We start from the raw sequence: 12,252 nt of genomic DNA, 5'->3' as shown, positions 1-12,252 counted from the left end.
CACGTGCTGCTCTTGAGTACGCCCTGTCTTCCTCTCGTAAATCTTGCTTATGCCTCTTTTTACTGACATATCCTAAAAATTCTTTTTCCATGGTGAGAGTCTGTGAAACAGCATATGGCATACTTACTTTAAAGGGATGGATTAAGTTCCCTATTTCAGCCTTGGGGACCCTCAGACCCAGCCTGTGACAAAACCAGAAGGGCAAAGTAGTTTTCAGTTGTTTTGCGTTAGGATACAATTGGTCCATATACACACACAAATTTATTACACACTTGGGTGTCTCATTGGGGAAGAAAAAGCTTATTTCTGCATTCAGTGTTTCTTTTTTTTGCTTAAATTCTTTTATTGGTACATTTTAGGTGTACAGTTCATTTACATTCATCTTTGGGTGCTGGTACCTGTCCATGATGCATCTTGGTTCTTATTTTTTCCCCATTTCCTGTGCGCCCTTCACCCCTCCACCCTTCCCTATTTACAAAGGCTTCGTTTCCATTTTTTTCTTTTCTCATAGTTTTTCCTTTCCCTCCTTTCCTTTCCCCTTCCCCTCCCACCATCCCTACCCCTTTGGGCCTTTTCTTCCTATTTCAAATTATTAATTATTCATTTCAATCATTTTAATCCTTATTTACACTTTCATTTTCTCACACTAGAGAAAATGTTTTATTCAGTATTTACACGTGTGTCCTGTTTATTTCACTTAAGGGTATGGCTTCAATATGCATCCATTTATGCATTCAGTGTTTATTGTGCTCCCATAAATTATTTATTATAGCCCACAGCCAAACCTAATGAAGTCCAGATTATGTGACTAAACAGCTCAGGAAAGGATGCACATGAAATGTTGTCAGAAACTCCCTGAGCAACAGCCACAGTCTGACCCCATGAGTCCGTGGCCCACGCCTCTGACCTGCAGACTCCACATTCTGCGGGCACAGGAGGAGGGCACTGCCCAGCTGAGGGCACTCAGGGTCCTAATGCTGAGTCCCTCCCATACCCTTTGTTCACCTTTCAGTAAGAAGGGAGAGTGAAATACTTCAGCTGAAGCCCAATCTGAAAGGCCACCCTCCCATCTCTTCAAAGCAGAACTAGCCCTCAGGGTGTGGACTACCCAGGAACAGGGGAGGAGGTCTGGACTTGCCTAAGGGCACAGAATGAGTAAATGTTTGCTCAAAAAGGGACTTGAATCCCAGTCTGGCACAGTACTATTCTATCCAGTATATATTTTCCAACTATGTAAGTTGCTTTGTTTCATAATTATAAACATTGTGGTATTTTTAGGTTACTGCTTTTTAAAAGTTCATTAACTTGGATTCCTGATGTCAGATTAGTTTTACGATCCATTTTCTTAGAGTGCTCTCTGGAAAGACTATCAGAAATAGGTGAGTATGTCTTTCTCATTACCTGTTTGTTAGACCATTTATTACCATCATTGCTAAGTCCATAAAAGTGCACTGTACCTAACAGTCTCTCACTTGTGTACATTTATCGCTGGTAAGACTGAACACTTCTGTGTCACTTGTTCGGGTCATGAGGCTCTGTGTGTGTGAGTACATGGTTGTGTGCAGTGTGACAACCAGGCTCCGTTCTGAGAAATGCATCATGAGGTGATTGTGTCACTGTGCAGACATTGTGCACAGCACTTACGCAAACTAAGACTGCTGACACTTCACTAGGTAATTCCATCTCACAGAGCCGCCATCATATGTGGTCCATCATCAACTACAACATCAAGACTTGTCACGTGACTGCAGTGTGCTGGTCTAGCTATCAGTATAGCTGTATTTTAACATCTCTATGAGAGTGAATGGCCTTTGCTCCTACAGAACTCAACAGCACCCGGGATAGCTTGCAAAACAAGGAGCAGACAAAATGCAGGTAGTACGCTTCCTCCAAAAAGTGATTTAACAAAACTGCAGCTGTTAGAGGAGCATCTGCAACTATGTGAAACATTATGAAAATAAATGGAGTATCATCAACCCCTACATGATTCCTTACATACTGTAGATGAGCAATTGCTCTAATTCTGTGGACATGTAAAAGAATTTGTCCTTACTTGTCTGAAAGTACGGGACAAACACACTGACAATTTCAGAGTGTATCACGAGAGCTAAACTGTGTTGCACCCCAGGCAAAGTTCACAAGAGAGTGGAAGCCAGAATAAAAAGAGGAAACGGACACAGACCCCCTCTTGGGGGTAGAGGGGTGGGGACAATGGACACGGTGCAGAGTGAGGATGAAGCACCACTAGCACTGGTCTGATGGAAAGAGGCTGCAGAGCCACGGGAACTCAGCTCTCCCACAGAATGCAGGGGGAGCTGGGGGTGCAGAGCACATGGGTGCAGTCAAGTGCCTGGGGTCCTCATGCCTGGCCCTGAGTTCTAACGGGGCACAGGGCCTGAGAGCCCCAGGAAGGTGGAAGCAGAGGCACAGTGGAAGCAGCAGGCTGAGCCCCGAGCGGATGCATAGACTCACAGCATGGACACAGGCTGAGGGGCTGCACGGAACGCCATGCCAGGAAGCCAAGTGGGAAAGCCAGGGCTGGCTGGGGACCCCCAGAATCACTTCCAAAGGAGCCCTGGCAGGCCAGGGTGCCGCTCCGCTGGGGATATGGAGACAGGGCTGCCGGGTGCCGGCACAGAGGGCTGCGGGTTTTAAAGGAAAGTCAACACTTCCCACTGTCAGAATCATTGCTTTGTAACCAGCAGACCCAAACCATGTGGGTAAAAGTACTGTAGAGAAGTTACATTAACATAAACACACTCCCAGTCAGGAATCAAACTCACAGGCACTATGAGGAAGATGATCGCTATTCTCCTCACTGTGGGTTGCCTGAATTCTACTTATTTAGTTATCTCTATTTAAATCTCACCTTATTTAAACAACAAAAAATTTTTTAGGGCATACTAGAAAGGGGATGGTTCAATTCTTCCCTCAGTCTCTCTTTTAAATGTACAAATCATACCAAGTGTGCCCACTGATGCGCTATTTCATATTTTATGAAATAGTGCACCAGGAAAGTTCATATTTTAGAAATAGTACACCAGGAGAGTTTAAAAATTACTTGCACAACTTGTGCACCACTTTCTCCCTGGCTCCTATTCTGATGTACCTCAATTATTTCAGTTGTTAAAACAGTGTCGTAGTCACTTTCTCATTATTGGGACAACATATCTGACATCCACAAGTTAAAAGAGGGGAGGTTTATTTTAGTTTAGTTCGTAGAGGTTTTGGTTCGTGGTTGGTTCCAAGCCAGGGCAGCATAGCAAAGGAGAAACAGTTCATGGCGTGGCAGGCAGGAGGCAGCAAGCCTGTCTTCCATCTTTGCCTTTATTCCATTCAGGCTACAAGCCTATAGTTGGTGCCACCCACATCCAGGGTGGGCCTTCCATTATCCACACCCAGAATTATGCTAACCAGTCAGTCAACTAATTTAGTAATCACACACCCATAATCCATATGCACACACCCTAGATCCAGCTACTTTTTCTTTTTTTTGATAAAATGTTTTTTCTCCTCCTTTTATGTGTTTTTTTTATTAAATTCTTTTATTGGCACATTGTAGGTATACAATACAATTACATTTCTCATTGGGAATTGTACCTTTACATGATGCATCTTGGTTCTTGTTTTTTCCCCATTCCTAGCCCTCCCTTCACCCTCTGCACCCTTCCCTATTTACAAAGACTTTATTTCCATTTTTCCATTTCTCAGCATTTTTCCTTTCCCTTCTTTCCTTTCCCCTGCCCCTCCCACTACCCTTACCCCTTTGGACCTTTTCTTCCTATTTTGCATTATTGATTATTCATTCTAATCAGTGGTACATTTTAGTTATACAATATAATGACATTCATCATTGGAAATTTGCACCTTTACATAATCTCTCTTGGTTCTTATTTTTCACCCTTGCCCAGCCCTCCCTTCAACCCCTCCAGTCCTCCCTATTTACAAAGATTTTGTTCCTATTTTTCCATTTTCTCATATTAATCCCATTCCCTTCTATCCTTTCCCCTAGCCCTCCCACTTCCTTCCCCTTTGCCCCTTTTCTTCCTATTTCACATTACCTATTATACATTTAGTCCTTATTTACACTTTCAGTTTCTCACAACAGAGAAACTATTTGGTATTTATACATGTGTGTCCTATTTATTTCACTTAAGAGTATCGCCTCACTGTGCATCCATTTAGCTATAAATGTCTCTAATTTCTCAATTTTTATGGCTGAGTAGTACTCTATTTTATAAAAAAACCCACATTTTCTTTATCCAGTCTCCAGGTGATGGGCATTTGGGCTGTTTCCAAGTTTTAGCTATTACAAACTGTGCTGCTATGAACATGGGTGCACATATATCACTGTGGTATGATTCTTTTAATTCTTTGGGGAAGATCCCCAGCAGGGGAATAGCTCGGTCAAATGGGACTTCCAGTCCTAGTTCTTTGAGGTATCTCCATACTGATTTCCACAGTGCTTGCACCAGTCTACACTCCCACCAGCAGTGGAGCAGGGTTCCTCTTTCCCCACAGCCCTGCCAGGATTTGTTATTGGTTGATTTGATGATAGCAGCCATTCTTTCTGGAGTGAAGTGGAATCTCAGCGTTGTTTTCATTTGCATCTCTCAAATGACCAGTGATGTTGAACATTTTTTCATGCATTTATTTGCTATTTCTACTTCTTTGTCTGAGAAATGTCTGTTCATTGCAGATGCTCATTTTTGAGATCTAGCTACTTTTGAAAAGCTCCGCCTATAAGCATATGAGGCTTTGAAGGGGTGTCTCCATACAGGAAAGTGATCAGAAAGGCTGAGGTGTGTTCTATTCAACTCTGATGAGGCAGAATATTATACAATTAAAGAATACCGGTTAAATCTAGGCAGCAATGGCACAGGGTATGTGTCCATTTTAAACATAAAACTAATTCTTTCACATTTATCTTCTGGCTAAGATCATGGGAATTTCCAAAATACTTATTTTCTACACTGTGCTCCCATAGACAGTTAGAAGTGTGATGATACTTGAACAGCCATAAAGGCTGACTTAATAGTGACACCAGACTTTCTCCTTCGGTTTGCCTTTTAAGAAGAGGTCATTAATAATGGCAGCGATCAGCGTCTCGGTCATCACTCAGCCCAGACAGCGGGCACAACGGTGCTTACACCAAACCTGATCTGCAAGGCAGATGTCCCTAAACCTTGTAAGTGAGCCCCGATAAGTCCCTACACACCACAGGATTTCCTATTATAAACATCTGTGTCCTCAAGTGAACCATGCTGAGGATGTTAAAAAATAAGTTTCTCTTTCCATATCTGTTTTTAAAAGGAACAATCAATCAAAAAGTAAGGATGAAGGTCCAGGTTTCCTTTCCCCACTGATGTAAATTTCCACATTAACTTTCCAAGGGAATGTTAAAGCTAACACAAGGGAAAGTAACTATTAACTCCTTAAGAACACAACAGTGCTTTCCTTTTTCAAATAGTAGATAATATCTACTAAAGAGACTGAACACACTTTAAGACAAGAAAAAGTCAAGTAAACTGTCGGGCACTGTGCCAATATTCCTTCCAAATCCAGATTCTATGCAACCAGGTCCCAAACCAGCGGGTGGTTTCTTCTGTCACCGGCAACATCTCTGGGGTCAAGTGATCATGGTGGACACCAGACAGAAGTCTGACATGGCCCACCGGGAAGATACCAGTATCATTCCTCCATTCTTCCTTGCTCCATTGCCATCTGCCAATGAAATATCTTCATCAACTAAGTGGTTTACTGTGATAATGAGAACCAGATCTGAACAGAGATCAGGAAGGGCAAAGAGTATTCATCCACACACCAACTCTAAACGAAGTGGCTGCCTGGAATGGTATCTTCTGAAAGATCCAGGGCCCATGTGCAGGTTCAGTGGGAAGACTCATGATGAGTGCAAGGTCTCCCAAGGCCTTAGAAAGGGTGCACTGGTCAGCTTTCGGTCACTATGACAGAATATCTGAGACACTCAGTGTGTAAGAAGGAAAGGTTTACTTTGGCTCCTGGCTGCAGAGGCTTCAGTCCATGGTTGCTTGGCCTTTGACTTGGGCCTTGATGAAGCAGTGCATCATGTAGGGACAATGACCGAGGAGCTGCCTGTGTCACAGCAGCAGGGAAGCAAGAGCGAGAGGGGAAGGGACAGGGAGCTGAACTTGGTATTACATGTCAGTGATCCCAGCTACGTGGGAGGCTGAGGACTGGAAGACTGAGCCAGCCTGAGCAATTTAACTAGACCCTGTCTCAAAGAAAAAAGGAGCTGTGGATTTAGCTCAGTGATAAGCACTTGCCTAGCATGGTTGAGGCCCTGGGTTCAATCCCCAGCACTACAAAAAAATTAAAAAGGGACAGGGTTCCAACATCATGAGCACACCCCCAGTGACCTCTCATTCTACCACTGCACACCCCCAGTGACCTTCCTTCCTCCCACTAGGCTCCACCTCCCAAAGGTTCCCTGACCCCACTAGTGCCACAGACTGGGGCTAAGCCTGCACCACACCGGGGGACATTCCAGACCACAGCAAAGTGGTGGCGGGGCCCCACGCCAGCCTCCTGCTTTCCCCTGTGTTGGTGCAGAGACCCCCAGAGAAGTCTCTTGTTCTGGGAGAGAGTCTGGGCTTGCGCAGAGGACTGGGCTGACCCTACGATACCGGAAAAAGGTTGCCGAGGCAAGCACCATGGAAGGGCTTCACGTCAGTGCCTGCCTGCTCTCAGGGATCAGGACTACCCAGGTGAACTCAATGAAAAACCCCTCTCTTCCTGAAGCTGACCGTGCTGTGCAATAGAGACTGAAATGCTGTGCGTCTGTGCTGCCCACCGTGGTAATCACTCAGCACACGTGGCTATGGAAAGCTGAAATACAGCCAGTGAAATCCTAGTTCTCATTTTATTTCACTTTAATTTATTTAAATTTCACATGTCATGTGTGTACTATACTGGGCAGCACACGACTAGAATGTTTACCAGCAATGCTGAGGTGAGATCATAAAGGACGGGATCTAAGTCTATTTACTGAGGTTTGCTGTGTGTCTAGCACTGCCTAAAACATTAGTAGGTGCTCCACAAACGTCCACTGGATGAATGGATGGGTGAAAGGTCTGCGCTATCATGTGAGTGCTGAAGTACGGAAGGTTTACAGCTTTTAGCTTCTGTGGAGCATCATGGGAGGGAGTTGTATCTAAATCACAAACACTCCAGACTCAGCCAGTAACAGCCCTCACTGACACTGTGTAGCAGATACTGTATTTTCTATACAACTTCAAGCAGGCAGAGGTCAGTGGAAGGGTTTAAATTCTGAACTAGAGATTCAAATACTCTGAAATATGAAAAGTAGGGTAATTCTTAGGAGTAGAGATGAGTGGTAGAATATGGACTTAGCATACATGAGGCCCCTGAGTTGATTCTGCAGCACCACCATTCAATAAATACAAAAAATGTAAGAACACCTCCTTATATAGTGTGATAGATACTATTTTGGGCAAAACTTCACCCTCACAGGAAGATGCTAGTAATGATTCTAAGAATACCACATCCACTGATGGAACTGAGCTCAAGAGCTCTTTCTGAAGATGCCAAGTTGAACATTTAATGTTTCTCTTGGAGTGAAACAGAATGGGTATCCTTACAAAAAACACATCTGGCATATCTAAGTTTCAGCACCTTAAAACATTACATCTAATAGTCTGCAAAGTCAGCATTTACTTACCCCAATATAGCCAAAAAGCCCCAAAAAACAAAAAATGGAAAAGCATTATTAAAGAGACAGATCAAAGGAAACAATGATTCTGTTCCAAATGCAATGCTATTTTAACAAAATACCGATAATGTGGTACAAAGAGCATTACCATTCTTTGCAATATTAAATTCTAAATATTTTTGTTTTGTGAATCTGATACCATTAGGGAGAAAATAGTCCAGTGTTTACTGTTACATTTAGCCTGCCTATTGACAGATGTCATCTAAATAACAACACAACCAATCATTATGCAGAGCTGCTGAAATGTAAATACAATAAAATATCTTGTGAGCATTTTCTGCCCTCTCAGTACTAGGGGGACATCTGACCTTGAGCTGAGAGTCTCTCCTGAAAACATTGTCCACATGTCAAAAGTTCTCCCCACCTACACATGTACTCTGCCATCTACCCTTCACCAAACCATCTGAATTACATGGAGATTTTTGTGGTATCATAACAACTTCAATATGGGATATATTTTCGACATTCTGGTAAGAGACACCTTTCTTTCCTGCCTTACCTTCCTTCCAAATTATTTCAGGTTTGCTATTCCATTTCCACATCTCAGTGGGGTACTCATCACTGAACATTTATTAGTGAGGGCTAAAGGCATGGTGGGGTGGGAGACTGTGAGCTAGCATGTCAAAGCCACATGCTATGTGTGTAGTCTTAAAGAATCAAGAAGGGTTCTTTTTTTTTTCTCAAGACATAGAAGGTGTCTCAACAGTGTAAGTCCAAAGTGAATACCATAGCTTAATTGGACATGAAGCACATAACAAGGAGTATTAGGATGTCTTTTTTGATTCATTCTTCTTCAAGTTTTGTTTTTTATCAAATGTCTTGTCTCATTAATGATGCCAATAGACATAACACGCACGCACATGTGCTGTCTCACCAGATGCGGCAGAGGTGAGTTTCCCTCTGCCTGTCCTGGGAGGTCGGAGGGGAGGGCTCTGAGAGGGGAGCACATCCACACCTCCCAGACATGCGAGGCTGCTCTTCATGATCTCTAGATAGGAAAGACCACAGTCTGTCTGGGAACCAATCCTACATTTAGAACTTTTATTTCCCGAAGATCTTCACACCTCAGGGACAGTTCCCTGACCTGGAGCTGTGCAGTCACACAGGGGCCCTCTGACGGAAAGGCTTCCTGCCCGACTTAATGTTTCATCACCATCGTGAAATTCTTAATAATTTCACCTTTGAATCAATGCTCTGTAAGTGAGGGGCACTGAGGCATGCAGACTGACGGGAAGCTGTGCGAGACGTGTGACCCTCTATCCACTCATGCCCTCCCGCCCACCCTCACTCAGCCGGGTAAGCTCAGAACTCCCATGGCGCCAGGAGGAGCGGCGCAGGCACCCAAGTTCAAAGTCAGTGTGTGACGTTGGACTAAGTGGATACTGATGGCCCAGAGAGCCTTCCACTCAAACTAGAACACAGTTTAAATAAGGGTGTGTGTTGGTCCTATTATTACTTCCGTCTTTCCGCTGCAGAGGCTGAGATTCAAGACAGCTAAAAAAAAAAAAAAAACTGGACCACAGTGATTTTGTTATTCAGGAGTGGAACCAGGAACTGAGATCACTTGAGCCTTTTTGCTACTAAGTCTGAGCTCTTATCATTCATTCTTACCAATGGAATTCTAACCACTGCATTCTTTTCTTATGCTGTTGCAGCTAAGTGTCTTCATTTTTAGCTTCTCAAAGATCAAAGGTTGTAATTGTATTTTATCAATATCCTAATAATTTATCACTAAAAATTCACCACTAAAATTCTCCAAAGTATATTTTCTAATTTACTTATTAATATTTTATTTAGGTCACAAAACATAGACTGTTTATGTTGATCATCTGACAATCCTTTGACCCCACTGTAGAAAATTAGATGTGGCAGGGCTGGGGATTTAGTTCAGTGGTTTCATCGCCTGCCTCACAAGCACAAGGACCCAAGTTCAATTCCCGGTACCAAAAAAACAAAAAGAAAAAAGAAAATTTGACGTGGCTGTCAAAACTCACATTTTTCAAAACCACATTGATGACTTTGTTCACTAAAATGTATTGCACTGGATAAAAACATGTGCTTTGGAGCTGGACATGGTGGGGCACGCCTGTAATCCCAGCACTCAAGAGGCTAAGGCAGCAGGATTGTTGTGAGTTCAAGGCCAGCCTGAACTACATAACATGACCATGTCTCAAAAAAACAAAAACCAAAATAACATAAAATAAAAAATAGAAATATGTGCTTTGGAAGGAAACAGAGCCGGGTCTGAATCTTGGCTCTGCTGCCCACTAGTTTCCGAAATGTACTCAACTACCAGAGCCTAAATTCTGCCACGTGCAAATGGGGATGAAATCAGAACTATAACTATCTTAACCACTTAAGATTAAATGAGACAATTCTTGTGAAATAATAAAAATAGGGCCTGTTAAGCACTTGAAAAATGTTTTAGTACTATTATTTTTAGTACCATGTTCTCACATCTACGTTTAAAATGGATTTGAAACATTTTCTTCCCTTGGAATGGTTTTCTCCAGTAAAATAAGCTAAGTTCAAGTATCTCTAATTTCCAAGATGTATATTATTTCTTCATAAACAAAGCCTACAAAAACTAATCCAGAATGGCACCTGATGGCCACATATATCTCTATGACTCAAAGGATCTATGATGATTTTATTTAAATGATCCTCCCATGAAAAATCCAAATACCACCTTCATTTTTCCCTTTTTCATCCTGAACTGCCTGTTCTAAAGAGTTTTAAGCTATTATGAAGCACTCTATACACATAAGGGACCACCCTCGCCATTGCTACCAAGGCAATCTCAGTTCTCTCTGACCTCTGGAGTGACCCTTAAATGTAAGAACACTGAGCAAATGGCAATGGCTGGATTGCTTTTTCTGCCAGAACAGGAAGGGATTAGCTAATCTGAATGCTTACTGCCACCTCCCCAGCCATCAAATGACTGCTGCTTCCCTGGCTGTTGAGTGACAGCCGAGCACATACAAGCAGACAGGATATCACATAAAAATGTACTATATACCTATATTTAAGACAGCTCTAGAAAAAAAGGCCTTCGGGTGACATTTTATCATGGCTTAAAGAAAAGGAAGGCAGGATTTTTGAGCGCAGCATTCATGCGACACCCTAGAAAGCACAGACAGCTATGTGGTATCATCCCAAGACCAAAATCTTTCCAACAGCCCTGGCTGCTTGAGGCAGGCTTGTGGGTCCTTACCAAAGCCTGCGTGTCCTCCTGCAGGGGCAGAAATGCTACTTCCAGAATAACAACCTGGTCGGCATTGAGCTTCTGCCACAGCCCAATCAGCAGAATCACCAGATGGGTGGCACTTTTCAGCCTGGTGAACGACTGCAGCAGATTGGCTTGGTTTTCCTCAGCTGCTTCAGCCAGAGCGATTACCTGAGGAGAGGACAAACTGCAGTGAGGGATGATCTCACCATTCTTGAGCCCTCAACAAGTCACATCTGCACACTTTTGTTTTTCTTTAAAACAACCTGTTGAACTCTGTCTTCCACAAACACAAGTGATGTTGGGTAACAAAAGAGTTGCCACCCACTTCCTTCTTTAAAAAAATCTTGAAACTCATTCCAAACCCATACAGCTAGGAGATGAAAACATCCACAAAATCAGCTTAATGGGAACATTGTTCAGTATCTGCTGCACAATCAAGTGACCTTCTGGAGTCTGTGTCAATAGAAGCACCTGCTAATAAAGTTGTAACAGTCTTTATTACCAGCCACAGAGAATGATCAATTAAACATTCTCATCAACACAACTGCATTTGCCATGTAGCAAAATAATAAGTTCATTACCCCTTTTCCAGAAAATATCCATCTTCCTCAGATATTAGTCTTTATAGTTACATGGAATTGGGATAGCCAATATTTCTTTATTATATCTGAAAGGAAGATAATGTTTGAACATTTGGTGAGTTGAGCAATGTCGTTTTTAACGCAAATGTCAGGTACCACCCTACAGGGACCAGAAAAGTCAGGCTGTGTTAGCTTTGCAGTGCGAAATCTACTTAGGACAAAAGTTGGCAGAGTGAATGAATTGGCTTTATTTTTTATCCTTTTGAATAATCCTGTGGAAAAAAGAACTAAAGCAACAACTGGATGGAACATCCATGGCTGACCTTTGGTGTTTGACTTTATTCTGCTGTAATGTCTTGGAGAACTCTGTGCTCATTAAAAGTAATGATCTTCTGGCCACAGCAGCTCAGTGTGTCTGATGTCCCCAGAACAGGAAAGGCCAATGCCAGGCAGAGAGATCCTTTCTGTAAGTCCCTGCCCCCTTGAGCACCAGGGCTCAGATGGGACTCAGAGTCTGGTGCAGATGAATCCATTTGGTGATGTTCCATGGCCCCAAAGGCTTATTAACAAATCATCTTTCAAACCAGTCAAGGCCGCACCGCATGGTCTCTCAAGTTCCCTGTGGGATGAGGGCTGTGAGGGGTCAGTGCTCCGAGTGTCTGGAGACTCTG

At 43.0% G+C, this 12,252-nt stretch overlaps 1 protein-coding gene across 1 annotated transcript in view; it reads right to left on the bottom strand.

The window, feature by feature from the left end:
- The window catches only part of Bbs9 (Bardet-Biedl syndrome 9), a 122,893-nt gene that overhangs the window by 70,926 nt on the left and 39,715 nt on the right, over positions 1-12,252 (bottom strand). The window contains exon 3 of the mRNA XM_087210120.1: positions 10,986-11,168. Coding sequence (XP_087066246.1) covers positions 10,986-11,168 — 183 coding nt within the window. The remainder of the gene's footprint in view (positions 1-10,985; positions 11,169-12,252) is intronic.

Source organism: Heterocephalus glaber, unplaced genomic scaffold (genome assembly GCF_053883595.1).
Source record: "Heterocephalus glaber isolate CG9 unplaced genomic scaffold, H.glaber_assembly_v1.0 deba00001111, whole genome shotgun sequence".
NCBI lineage: Eukaryota > Metazoa > Chordata > Mammalia > Rodentia > Bathyergidae > Heterocephalus > Heterocephalus glaber.
Note: the sequence above shows the minus strand (reverse complement) of the source record. Positions and strands in the feature narration are given on the sequence as shown.